The sequence below is a fragment of the Nylanderia fulva genome, unplaced genomic scaffold, assembly GCF_048542155.1.
Source record: "Nylanderia fulva isolate GAGA-0341 unplaced genomic scaffold, ASM4854215v1 Scaffold10, whole genome shotgun sequence".
NCBI lineage: Eukaryota > Metazoa > Arthropoda > Insecta > Hymenoptera > Formicidae > Nylanderia > Nylanderia fulva.
Genome location: NW_028189193.1, coordinates 4,591,764 through 4,606,220, shown reverse-complemented (window position 1 = coordinate 4,606,220; position 14,457 = coordinate 4,591,764). Strand labels below are relative to the sequence as shown.

At 30.0% G+C, this 14,457-nt stretch overlaps 4 protein-coding genes across 4 annotated transcripts; 3 read left to right on the top strand and 1 right to left on the bottom strand.

The window, feature by feature from the left end:
* Nucleotides 1-38: 38 nt before the first annotated feature.
* Nucleotides 39-1,180, bottom strand: LOC114931965 (uncharacterized). The gene is made up of 2 exons (XM_029304125.2): nucleotides 919-1,180; nucleotides 39-628 (listed from the first exon to the last, which is right to left on the bottom strand). The coding sequence occupies exons 1-2, from the start codon at nucleotides 1,115-1,117 to the stop codon at nucleotides 276-278; spliced, it is 552 nt and encodes a 183-aa protein (XP_029159958.2). The 5' UTR covers nucleotides 1,118-1,180; the 3' UTR covers nucleotides 39-275.
* An 856-nt stretch (nucleotides 1,181-2,036) lies between these two features.
* On the top strand, nucleotides 2,037-5,319 carry LOC114931959 (uncharacterized). The gene is made up of 5 exons (XM_029304119.2): nucleotides 2,037-2,144; nucleotides 2,764-3,018; nucleotides 3,529-3,696; nucleotides 4,027-4,416; nucleotides 4,842-5,319. Exons 1-5 carry the CDS (start codon nucleotides 2,127-2,129, stop codon nucleotides 5,154-5,156), a joined length of 1,146 nt encoding a protein of 381 aa, XP_029159952.2. The 5' UTR covers nucleotides 2,037-2,126; the 3' UTR covers nucleotides 5,157-5,319.
* A 3,016-nt stretch (nucleotides 5,320-8,335) lies between these two features.
* On the top strand, nucleotides 8,336-11,533 carry LOC114931954 (uncharacterized). Its single transcript, XM_029304112.2, has 3 exons — nucleotides 8,336-8,498; nucleotides 9,522-9,857; nucleotides 10,365-11,533. Exons 1-3 carry the CDS (start codon nucleotides 8,481-8,483, stop codon nucleotides 10,692-10,694), a joined length of 684 nt encoding a protein of 227 aa, XP_029159945.2. The 5' UTR covers nucleotides 8,336-8,480; the 3' UTR covers nucleotides 10,695-11,533.
* A 63-nt stretch (nucleotides 11,534-11,596) lies between these two features.
* LOC146725248 (uncharacterized) lies at nucleotides 11,597-12,155 on the top strand. Its single transcript, XM_085481629.1, has 2 exons — nucleotides 11,597-11,844; nucleotides 11,994-12,155. The coding sequence occupies exons 1-2, from the start codon at nucleotides 11,683-11,685 to the stop codon at nucleotides 12,153-12,155; spliced, it is 324 nt and encodes a 107-aa protein (XP_085337755.1). The 5' UTR covers nucleotides 11,597-11,682.
* Nucleotides 12,156-14,457: the final 2,302 nt, after the last annotated feature.

Below are 14,457 nucleotides of genomic sequence, written 5' to 3'. Positions count from 1 at the left end.
AAAACGAGATAAAACAAATTATTAACATTGTTACAGAATTGCTTCAGAGACCATCTTTTTAATCATCATCAATGAACATTCTAATTGAAGTGCTAATGACAGTAGAAAATTATCTGCTTACATCTATCGTGACACAATAATATATTCTAAAAGAAATTCCTTCTTTATTACCCCATTTCTTAAAACATTGTCCAGCATAAAATTGAACATGCAAATTCAATTCCTCTTCGAAGATGAAGAAATAAAGAAGAAAGCAAATCAAATCCTTCTGAAATTTATTTTCCTGGAAATACAGGATATGTCAAGTAGTTACGATAAGGCTCTCTCCTATCGTCCGCCCGGTTCCTTTGATTTGCAAACTGTCTCCGATACCAATAAGGATATTGGTATCGATATCTATCTTCCGCTACGCCAAGATCACCCTCGGGATCCGCGGTCTCCTGCGACGAACCAATATTCTCACTCTCGCTGTCGGACTCTACACTCAGGTTTTCCTCCGATGAGGGATTAGAAGACCCATCCTCGTCGCTCTCTTCGGCCTGGCGAGTCAAACGAGGCGATATTAAATCACGAGATCCTAGTGGTGCATTGTGATCCTCCCTTTTTGTATGCTCCTTCAAGCTGACAGCTGGAATTGTGAATGCATCGGATACTTTATTCAGAGACGGACTGCGTTCTCCAATTTAAATTAAAAGGAATTATTGTGCTCGCAAGTACACCAATTAAAATAAAAAAATTATTTATTTATTTATTTATAAATAAATGACTATTATGTTTTTAATTAATGACTATTTTTAAATAAATGACTATTATTTTTTATTTATTTATTTATAAATGATCATTTTAAACAAAAAATATAGGTATATAAAAGATACAGGTTTACAACTCGGCAAAATTATTCGCCGCATGATCGACTACCTTTCCCGTGGCTCTGCTTCACCAAAGAACACTCGGGATCGCTCTTCGCGTCCTTTGGCTTCGGTAGATCCGCGTGAGATTTCTCGATGACGTTTCTCTTCGTCGAAGCTTCAGTCGTCGTTGACGAGCCGACGATTGTCGATTCCGCCAAAATCGCGAGGGAGAAGAGACCGAAAAAGAAGATGCCGAGGCGTTCCATTCTTTCGTTCGATTTTTTCCGAATAGTGTGATTTCTCGTCGCAGACTAGAGATTCAGGAAGACGAAACGAGTCTTTTATAGCTCGTTATCCTGGAGTCGTGTTGCTAAGTCGCTCGCTAAACACCATCGAGTCTCGAAGATAGATCGTTAAGAATGCGCTAACGATAAGTAAAATATTCGTTCGGTCGAACGGTCACCAAATTAAGTATCCTCGTATTTTGTATATTTTCTGTTTCGAAAAAAAAATTGTAAAAAATTACTTGTATGAAATAATTAATTAAATTAATATCCAGTTTTTCTTCCTAATTATCTTCTCCATTTTGACATATAATGATGAATTATAAGGAATTATTGTGCTCGCAAGTACACCAATTAAAATAAAAAAATTATTTATTTATTTATTTATAAATAAATGACTATTATGTTTTTAATTAATGACTATTTTTAAATAAATGACTATTATTTATTTATTTATTTATTTATAAATAAATGACTATTATGTTTTTAATTAATGATTATTTTTAAATAAATGACTATTATTTTTTATTTATTTATAAATAAATGACTATTATGTTTTCAATTAATGACTATTTTTAAATAAATGACTATTATTTTTTATTTATTTATTTATAAATAAATGACTATTATGTTTTTAATTAATGACTATTTTTAAATAAATGACTATTATTTTTTTATTTATTTATTTATAAATGATTATTTTAAACAAAAAACATAGGTATATAAAAGATACAGGTTTACAACTCGTTGGCAAAATTATTCGCCTGCATGATCGACTATTAATGATCTCCTTTATGATACAGCATCCGACGAAGGTATCAGTTTACCGCAAGGTTGATACTCACGTTTATTAACGGGGTAACGATAATTATTTCAGCACGTCGTATAAAGCCAGTACGGTCCGTTATACCTTGACAGAGCTGGAAAATCCTTGGCGAGACAATCTCGTCGAAGCAGCAAGAGAAACGTCGCGCAGAATTTTGTCATCGCGATGAAAATCGATTCGCTGGTACGTTCTTACATCAATCGTGGCGTTTGAAAAACCCAATTTTCACGTGACAATTAACACAACATATATAAATGTACATAGAATATATATATACATATATTATACTTTGCATCATGATCAGTCAATACAAAGTTTTCTATTTCAGAAAGATGAGTCATAAAATTACAAGAAACTTGAAAAGTATATAACTTATAAAGTATTATAATTTAGTGTCGTTCTTATTTAAATTAATATATAATTAATCTTTTAATAACATATCACAAAAAAATTGTACATATTAATATTTTAAATATATAACATTTTATGTCTATAATTATCTCGATATTTATTAATAATTTATATTGTAATAATAAATTCTTATTTAAATTAATATATAATTAATCTTTTATGGTAATGACATATCACAAAAAATTGTACATATTAATATTTTAAATATATAACATTTTATGTTATAACTATCTCGATAATTATTAATCATTTGTATTGTAATAATAAATTAAAGAAAGTGCAAAAAGAAGCAATAAGAAGGCTATATGTTTTTTTTAATTACAGCTAAGTTATATAGAAGATCGAAATCAAAGTAGCACATATTTCTAATAAATTTCTTGCATTTTTCTAGATGGGAAAAAGAGGAGTCATGTTTTCCATTGTCCTTTTATTGTTCCTTGGAACCTTGAACGCGAAACCTCTGGAATATGAAGACGTGGCGAATCTGTTGCCTACGGAACCTCAAACGACGAACGATACGTTAGCTGCCATTGTGCAGGATCCGGTGGTCCAGGATGCTGTGCAGGACGCGGTCGGAAATGGATCCTTGCAAGGCTTGGTAGTAAAAAAGCAGGTCTTCGTTTTGCCCGCCGCTGAACCCACTAAGGTCTGTATAAAAACATTTGTGCGATATTCTTTCTTTTCAGAAATGCGATTAGAAAATATTTGATTAAATTATAATATATATTAAATATATTTAATTAAAAAATAAATTAGGCTCGTGTAAATTTAAAATCGACTAATCAATAATATATATTATATTAATACCGATATTTTTATGTATCTTTTCAATGAGGAAGATGTCTGAGAATGCAACTAAATATTGCTATTAGCAATTAGTTCGTTAATTACGAGGATGATTAGAATTGTTAGTTTTCATTAACGATGACAGACTAATTTAAAGTATGATTAATCAGTTTTATGTAACAGCAGTTCGGGAATGTCAATAAGTTATCGGAAGAAATTATATATAATTATGCGCAATATTAATTATTATTATTGTTTTTGGCATATAATATAGATGATTCTTGTTTATAGGAAGAAAAAAGAAGAGAACAAGATAAAATTAATATTTAGTATTTAGTAGTCATATTATTATTTTTTTTTTTTTTGAAAGGTGGTGTCGCAACGCAAACAGATTCTCGTTGTTCCCATGATACATTTAGAAGATGTGAAGAAAAATATAACAGAAACTGTAAATGCGGGAACAGATGTGGACGGCTTGGCATTTACAGATAATCAATCTTTTACCGAGGATGCTGAAGACGAATATGAAAACTCATCGGTAAAATATGAGAATGTATAAAATATTAAAGAATTGACATTTAAACGCGCGAATTTATTTATTATTGATTATTATTCGATTTTAATTTTAATTTTTAGAATTTCTCTCTTAGTCTCTTTTAAAAAAAATTTAATAAATTAACATTTTTTTTTTTTACATAATTGATTGAATATTTTGAAAAAATATGACGCATGTGTTAAATTCCAAATTACATATATAATAATTTTGATTCTATACGTAGCAAATTTGTTGTTGTAATTTAAGGTATTAATTATGAATAAGTCATGCTTGCGATCATTCGCAAACATTGTTAAACATATAATTTTCCAGAAGGATGAAACTAATCCGTTCTATGCGTCGCAAAATGATTTCTACGGAGCGTTAAACGACATTTCTAAGACTACGCTGAAACCGATATTTCCTATCGATAAAGCGCCGCAAGAAATTCCATATCTCATCCCAAATCCGACTGAGGAAATAACACTTCCGGAACATTTGTCGCCGGCGATTTCGGTGCCGATCATAGCGTTTCTTGATCCTGCAAAGATCTCTGACAGGATCGACGTGCCAATCGCGACAACATTGTCAAGAGATGATAACTTGAAGAATCGAGTAGAGGACGAACGCGACGAAATTCAACGGAGCGTTCAAGATTACATTGATGGAAACTCGTGGAGCGTGAATCCCAATAATTGGCAATTCGCTTCTTCCCTGTCAAAGGTAAATCTATTTTCGTTTTCTTCAAGGAAATTATCTTTATAGTGTTTTTCAATTTTTTAGAAAATGTGAGATTTCGAAGTGAACAGATAAACTGTCAAAATATGATAACTCCGTCGAAATATGTGCTTCATGATTTTTCTGCGATTATTTTTAATCAATAATTCGAAATAATATTCAAATAAATCTAAATAGCATTTATATTTTATATTAATATAAATTAGAAAATGTGACGTTGCACAAAGCTTAAAATTATATATATCACAAGATATTTGCGGTATTTCACAGATATAACATTTCAGAATTTTAATAAAGAGTGACTATTATTTTCCAATTAATTATAATTTGTAAAATTAATTATATTAATTGGCGTTTAAAGATAGAAAACAAAAATTTGAGGAAAAATTAAAAGACACTTCCACACTTAGGGGCAAGTATCTTCATTGCCGACTACAATGAAGACCCGATACATGAACGAAAATCCGTTGCCAATCGTAATGCCTCGTTTTGACATTGCAACACCACTCTTTTGGACCTCAGATGCAGACACTAATTATCCGAAAAATCCAAATGACATGGATGTCGCTGCAGATATTGTCTTCAGACCGCTTTTTAGATATCGACAGGAGGCGCAGCAGAAATTTTATAGGAGATCCGCTTATCAAAGATACAATTCCTACGATTCTTATCCGAGACGCAACTATAATTACAGATCTCGATATTCAAATGATGATTATTATTAGCGTATTAATGACAATAAATATTCTCGTTATTTTATGTATATTTTCTTACGATATTGACAGCAGATATACATATCGTTCATCTTAGTTTTAATTTTTAAATCAATTTCCTCAAGTATGTAAAAAAACTTTAATACGATAAGAATAAAAGATATTTGACATTTCAGCTGATAAATTATTATTAATATTTGTAATGGAATAACATATTTTATATGACATTTTAATTAAAATACATGTGTGTGTAATTAATGTATTTCATCCATTTTTATTTTTTTAATTATTTGTTATTTTTTAGTTTTTACGAAATGATAACCCAGTTCCTTTTACATCATTCCTTGTGACGTCTTTTGGTGAAAACAAATATAAATATCGCGAGTCGACATCGCTGCGCGCTCGAAATTGAAAAAGACTATCAATATATGCAATTTTGACAAGCGTCAGTCAACGCATTGTTGTGTAGATGTCAAAAATAAATTACATTTTCTTGGCTTTTTAATAATAGTGATATTGAAGTAGAAAGAATAAAATTCTCATATGCTATTAACTTCAATAGAATTATTAAATTACTGTGTAATTACACAATCTTTTCTCAATTAGATTAATTTAATTATTTTAAAGAACAAATAATGATTAGATGCATTAAATGCAATATAAAAAATAATGTTTTTAATATTTCGCTTTCATTCCATCCTCTTCGAAATATTTCTGCAATGATTGATGCAGCGTATAAATATCGAATATAATTATCGATTATCATCGGCTTCATTGATTAGCACCTCAATTTATGCGTCATAGTCAGAGTTGAAATTGATAAACTTCTCGAAGAATTTTATTTTCCACTCTACTGCGAAATACACGTTTCTTCACATTATATGTATTGATTTTATAGATTAAACAGAGGAGAGTGCGTTTATATTTTAAATGGTTGCAAATTTTCCGCTAAATTTTGGAATTAATTTAACATTTATTGAACAGTATTTCGTGATAAATCGTATTATCTCGCATATAGGAAGCGCACATTTATATGCGTAATAATAAAAAATTTGTAAACTTGTATATGTACAAGTTGATGTTATTTAACTGTTTTGATGAAACGGATAAACAAAACCGGTATCTGATGCTACTTTCGGAAGTAGGACTACATAAGAAGCAATATACATGCGTATCTTAATCTTAACAGTAAAAAATGCAAATATAATCGAGCAATGTGTAATAGATGAATATTCCGAGAAAAATTTAGTAAACAAATATTAAATTGTTGAATAGAATAATCTAGAATTAACAATAACTGTTACAGTGCTAATTTGGTACGAAAGCAAAACATTATTTCATGTTATTAGTGATAATGAACTATTATTATTGCATCCGTATTTATACTGCAATAACACTCACTGCACCGTAATTAATGTAATTAATTATAATAATTCTATTCGCATATATGTACATATAATATTAAGAGAAATCATCTAAATACTATCCATATTAATAATGACTGGTTTAGCATTAAATACGTGTTCGTAGAACAGAGAGATCTTGTATAAACAAATTTCTGACGTTGGGCGATAATAAAATCGCGTTTGACATCAATCAAACATGTCGCTCTCGTTAAACAAATCGTTCGGTGAACGATCATTGGGAATACGATGACGGAAATTATTGCAATCCGTAGTAAACGTGTCATCGTTAATGTCCTTGAGAAGAACAGTCACTCGTTCTTCCATCTATTCATTCATACGACATAAGATAAGCGGTTGTCTAATTTTTCATGATGTTCCGAAACCTTCGAGATTCGCATGAATTTTTTTTAATTTTATGGTAATATGATAAATAATAATACAATTAAAAAATTCTTGACATTTTTAAAAATTTTATTTTTTTTTTAATTGTTTTTTTTCGTTAATTACCATATTTTTTATTAAATCTTGACTTGAATTTTTCTACCTTTCTTTATACATAAAGATTTTAAGCGATTCTTTTAAACCCTATAATTTGTAAAATATAAAATCCTATGTGCAGCATAATTTATTGAGAAGAGAGAAAAAGTGGTAGAAGAAATATAATTGTTCTATTATTTTTATATCTTGCTAAAAGTATATAGCACTTTAGTATCTATATATGACAAAATTATTTTCAAACACTGAGAAACACTGGCATCGAATCACCGACATTAGAAGAACGGAAAAGCCGCTTACATGTGCGACATGTCTGAATGTTTAGCGATCAGTAAATACACGTTTAGCACCTATACGATTCACTGCCAATTAGCAAGGACGGAAATAATAATTATTCTCCGTTAAAGCTAAAATCAGAAATAGTTTCGATATCTCTGAATCATCGTAAAATAATTAATTAAATTTAGACTTGCACTTATAATTATTTATAATAATATATAATTACGATATTATTATACATTATATGTTTTTATATACCCGCATACAGCACAAAATATTATGAATGTTTTCAAAAATATTTCTAAATATTTCTATAAAATATTGCATAAAAACATTTTAAAATGGTTTTAGGAATATTTTAAAATAATTAAAAAATTTTTTGTGATAACATTTTTTTAAATATTTTTAAAAATATTTTTAAAAATGTTTTTTCTCGCTCAGATAATATTTTCTTAAATATTTGATATATATTTTTAAAATATCAGTTTAAATTTATATTCAAAAATATTTCTGAAAATATTTTTTAAACATAAAAAAGCAGACATAGAAACATTATAAAAATATTTTCGAGAATTTTTTATTTCTTAAGAAATATTTTTAAAAGATTTAAAAAATATTTTGTGCCGTATGGGTATAACTTAAATTTTAATGTTTAAAATTGTGATATATATTTATTACAAATCAAACAATTAAAAACATTTTATTTCATAAAAATCTTTATTAATATAATTTCCAGTTTAAGTTGACTACAGCATTTTCAGACTTTTTCCAGGGGCTGCCGAAAGTCTGCTTCCTCCGACATCTGTTTTCTCATCAAAGGCTTTCACACGTGTTCAGAACAGTAAAAGCATTGTAATTTTTCGAGTCATTTGACCCATTCATGCGATTCGTTTACAAAAATGACTCACTGCAGTTCAGCATCTTTACCAGGAAAGAGACTGCGCTCTCGCTCTACAATGAATCTGCATATCCGCATCGCAGTCTCCCATGTGAGAGCAGCTTAATTACACGCGTTCTTCGAGAAGGCGGCTTTACATATATAACCGATGTGCGGTCGATCTTTTCCCTCAAACGTCGCTTAAGAGTCCGAGCAGGAGCTAGGAAGTGAGCAAGCAGGATACCTTTCCACGACAGGAAGAGAAGATAGCTGTACACGATGAGATTAATACTGACGGTAAGAATAAAAAATGATACATTATAGAATTAATTGTTTCATATTAGGTTCTATTTTTCGCCATTTTTTAAAAATCTGGATTGAATGTTATTCGAAACGTTTTATAATTTAAATATATTATGTCAAAAGTGTTGTAATCATTATTGTTTATTTATATTTGCTTATTTATACTTATTTTAAATATAGAATAAAATGAGCTTTAATACAAATTATTATGTTAAGAAATAATCTATGATACAAGTATAATTATTAATTTTTTTCTGTCAAAAATATAACAAATTAATCATGTCAATTTTATGATAAATAATAATATAATAAACTCCTGATATTTTTCACAATTTTACTTTTAATTTTCATAGTATTTTTTTTGTTAATTTATATGCCTGTATTTTTTATTATTCTACCTTGACTTGAATTTTTTGCCTTTTTTATACATAAAGATTTTAAGCGGTATTTAAACTCTGTAATTAATATTGAGAAACGTTGAATACTTTATTAATTCTCATTAAAAGTAAAAATCATAAACGTACACGTACAGAATATTTTATACTGTTCATTGTTGCAAATAAACTCTGAAACATTGAGCAAACGAGTTATCATTGAACCTTGTTTAAAGGTTTCCCGTGAGATCGCGGACACGTTATTTTATATCCAATTAAGTAAATGCCATTGGAGTGTAATCTTCCGTGTTTTTAATAAAGCGTGATTAAGACTATCGTGGCAGACCACAGAAGATAAAATGTGCATATGTTCCGTCATATAGCAGAAATTATATCATGTCTACACAGAAGAATCTAAAGACACAATAACCATTTTAACTTAATATATGTATAATCCTATAATTTATTAAGGCATGAATATGTATCTTTTTTTTATTCTTTTTCTTCTAAGCATTAAAATTCGCTTTTGTAGATAATGTCGTATATATTCCATATTTAAAAACTGTCAAACGTCTTTATAAATAATTAGCTAATTATAATTGATATGAAAATGTGTAAATGTTATTATTAATCTATTTTTCAGGTATTTGCACTAACTGGCTTATTGAGTCTGAGCACGGCTCAAGTAGGACAGAGCACAAATGTTATATCAGATACCACAATTCGAGCAATCGACGAGCCTGATTGCCCGCAATTACACAAATCCCCGGATAATAGCAAACGCATTAAGTACGTGCAGATCCGCAATCAAGCTGGATTAAATGGTAAGGTGCGAAGAATTCATCTGGAATCCGAGGAGGATAAACCGGGTATTCGCGCATACGGTTTGCCGAAAACACGCTTAGAAAATAATGGTGTTATCGAAAGAGTGCATATTGGAGAAGATCAGGTCGATGGCGTTTCAAGAAATGGCAGATTGGTAAATATTATTTTTTATTCATTAAATATGTAATTAATGCAATTCAAAATGACAATGCAAAAATTATCGAGATTTTCTTGATATTTCTTAGAAGTAGGATGTTGTCTCCCATACAGCACAAAATATTTTTCAAATCTTTTAAAAATATTTCTTAAAAGATAAAAATAATTCTCGCAAATATTTTTAAAATGTTTCTATATGTCCGCTTTTTTATGTTTAAAAAACATTTTCAGAAATATTTTTGAATATAGATTAATATTAGATTAATATTTCAAAAAAATATGTTTTTAAAATATTCTAAAAAATATTATTACAAAAAATTTTTAAATTATTTTAATATATCCCTAAAACTATTTTAAAATGTTTTTATGCAATATTTTATAGAAATATTTAGAAATAGTTTTTGAAAAATTCATAATATTTTGTGCTGTATGGACTTAAAGACAGAAAAATATTTAATAATAAACATCGTATTTTTTCTCTAACAAATATTGTATTTTTTTTTAGGTGGAGGCCTATGGGATTCCGAAGAATAATGTAGAGACTAATGGCTTTATCGAAAGACTGCCACTGTCAAACTCAGGTCGTCAGCCTGTTACACTGGGGTCACGATCCGAAAACATCAGAGAAAAAAGATTCGTTCGCACGGGATCCGAGAACAAAATCGAAGAAAAGATCGTCGATGAAGCAGAGGATATGGAAGCCCAGGATGCGAAGGTCTTCAGGCCTCTATTTGTCTACAGACAGCAAGTAGCCGCCAGAGAAAGACGGAAGCACGCAAGAAACACAGCGCATAAAAATCATTGGCACGCGATTCATCAACCTTACCATCATTGACGTGTTCTATTAAATTATACCAAGAAAAATTAAATTATACGTAAAAATTAATGATTTTTATCTTATGTAGAAGTTGTGTAAATTAGACGTACATACACTAGATTTCCCAAATAATGTGAATATTTGTCTTTACATATATAAAATATTTTTATTACGAGATCTATATGTTAATTCTTTAAAATAAGTGTAGATATAGTTTCATGTACTGTTAAACCTATCTGTATCATCAACTGTACTTAAATAGACGCTACACATTGTTACTCATCGTTAGAATAATAAGATTACACATACATATTTCTTAAATACAAGCTTTATTTTAATAATTTTATTAATACTTTGGAACTATAATTTTATTCTTTCTACGCGATACAAAAAAAATATAGAAATTATTAATATTAATCTTAGATAGTGAAGTTATGTTATATTTATATGTGTGTGAAATTAGTTCGTTTATTTTAAACAAAGTCAAAATTAGACTTGTGCGACATTCAGCCATTGCCAACAAACTTATATATTTGACAGTTGTGTAACAAATAGACAGTAAATCGCACGTGTTATAATTTTTGCTCGATAATATTTACTTCTCCAAATTTGAAAAGTTGAAATGCAATTTTGCAATTTTAAAAACAAAATGTAAATTATTTTTAAAAATAATTGCATCTAATTTCTTAATCATTATTTGACACAATACAGCGAGGTTAATATATTCAAAATCGCAAAATTTTAGACTGTATCAATGCAAGAGGCAAACACATATTAAACATAAAAATATGACGTGGAGATAATTTATTTAAAAAATATGTAATTAAGAAACCAATAAAATCACGTGAGTCTCTTCATTTTGTTATCTTTTAACGTAATAAAAATTTTTTGTACTTATGTCAAACATAAATATAATTACAATAATATTCGTTACTACGTATTTATAATTAAAATAATTAATTTAATATAATTAATTCACGTTTTATCTTATAATGTTCTAATTAGCATGTATAAAAAGATACAGATGCTTAATGTAAGCAAAATTATTTCTGTGATTGTCATACATGTACTCGATTTATTATTGCTCTTTGTGTTATTACCCTTTATGATTTGGAAATGGATATCTGTAAGGCATCATGTAATAGCGATCTTGAGAGCGATTGTTGAAGTAAGTATTTCATAATTATTTAATATTGAGAATATTAAAAATATCAGATGTAATAATTATTTTCTGTTTTCTTTAGCTTTAAATATTCTTTTTATTGATTTATCTATGTATTTTTAATTTATTTAATTAATTTATAATTTTTATTATAGATTATATTAGAGCTGATTATATCGATTATCTTTGCTGGCGTGTCAATATTTATGACTATGTTTTTCATATTTGACGATGCATACTGCAATAAGACACATTACGACAATAAAGAAAAATATTTGCATGTTATGCTACCTGCTGATAATAAGGATAAAATCTAAGAGAAAAAAAAAATATAATTAAAATTTTATAAAATGCAAATTGATTTAAATTACTGTAACATACATATATCGTATTTAATATAAAAATTGTTTTTAACATAAAAATTCCAAGAACACAACTATTTTGTTTCATTTTTATCAAAATTTTTATTTCTCAATATTAATTAGTTTCATTAGAGTATCAAAGTGACGGATTTATCAAAATAAATTTCCATTTTTCGAGAGAAATGTAAATGGTATGTGATGACATGCATAAGAAGCAACAATAAACTACAAGATTTTAGGAAAATATTGATATTGATTTGAGTATCGATTTGACACGTCTTTTTTAAAATAAAAATTGCTGGATCTACCAGCAAAATGGAAAAAATTTGATAAAATTAAAATTTGGAAATAATTTTACATTGTAGGAAAATTTATAAAGACTAGACAAAACAAGCGCGCCCTTTGCGCGTAAAATTATGTATATCATTTTTATTTATTAAATTTTTATTATGTACATAATTTTAATTTGCTGAATTTCTATTGTATTGTTTGAGAACTATTTTGTATAGATGTATCTCTTTACATATATTTTTCTCATTTTGTTTCGTTTAGTCGAATATAATTACGTGCGCGAAGCGAAGTTATATTATTCTTTGATAATAAAACCTTAAAAATTGCAACGTATGTATAAAATTATTATTGCAATGCATGCATAGAAATATATTTATTAATTACGCGATTCATAACAATAAAAAATTCAATATATAATTTTTTAACAGAAAAAAAATATAATTTTCTACAAGAATCTTTCAATCAAAATATCTGCGCTTCCATTAGATTCGCATGTCTGTACGCATCCGCTACGCTGCTCAGCTCTGCATGCTGCACAACGAAAGCAACTCTCTTTTTATCCTTTCCATCAGATTAATACAGGGTTTGTCCGGAAAGTAATGCGTCGCATTTTTTTGTGACGCGACTATACATCGCAGAGCGATGGGACCGGTTGGGGAGGAAGGGGGGTACCCTTAGCTTTCCAACGGTAGGTCGCTCAATTGTTTCCATGCGCTTGGAGGGTTAGGACGGCTTATTCTGTGAACCTCTGCTTAGTGGTCGCGTCGAACTTGTGATGGAGAGAACGATAGAGCAACGCTATGCGATAAAGTTTTGCGTGAAGCTGGACAAGACGCCGCTGGAAACTTTTGAAATGCTCAAGAAAGTTTTCGGGGACGATTGCCTTTCCAAATCGCAGTCAAACAGATGGCACAAGATGTTTAGAGAAGGTCGGAAGGAGGTCGCCGACGAGGCCCGCGCAGGACGCCCGTCAACATCGCGAACGGACGACAATGTGACTCGTGTGCGCCAATTATTGAATTCAGACCGTCGAATGAATGTTCGCTTAATGTCGGAATTATTGAACTTGCCGAAAACGATTGTTCACGAGATTGTATCGGAAGACTTGGCCATGCGGAAGATTTGCGCAAAACTTGTGCCCAGAGTGTTGACCGATGCGCAAAAGCAACACCGAGTGGAAGTTTGTGAAGAACAACTACAGTCCCGACTTGGCCCCGGCGGACTTTTTTTTATTTCCTCGGCTGAAAAGGGAGCTCAAAGGACAACAGCTCGAGTCGGTTGACAACGTACAAGCTACTTCGACGGCCTCCCTGAACAGCATCCCAGTCAAGGAGTTCCAGAAATCTTATGACGCATGGAAATCGCGTTGGCAAAAATGTATTGACGCAGAAGGGTCATACTTCGAACAATTTTAAGTTGTTTTACCTATGCGATCAATAAATTCTTTTTTAAAAAAATGCGACGCATTACTTTCCGGACAAACCCTGTACACTCCATACATCCATCACGTTGCGCGGTTCGCGCAAGACTGATTTTCGTGCCGGGTATCGCGAGCGCGGGCCCGATGGTCACGTGACCACTGGTCATGTGACTACTGATCATGTGACTACTGGTCATGTGACCATCGGGCCCGCGCTCGTGATACCCTGCTCGACAATCAGTTTCGCGCGAACCGCGCAACGTGATAGATGTGGGAGGGATGAAGTCTCGCGCGAGTCTATTAAAATCGTAAATATTTAATCACAAAAGATTCTTTTAGAAAATTTTATTTCCTTGTTCGTATTTTCTGTAAAAGATTAAAATATTGAATTTTTATGCGTTGCATAATTAATTAATATATTTTTACCAGAACACAAGCGCGCGCGTTATTGATATTATTTTTAATTTCTATTTTACAACTATCAAACTATTAACTTTTACGCAGTTATCTGATGCTATTAATATAACACATAGGCTGCGTTTGCTT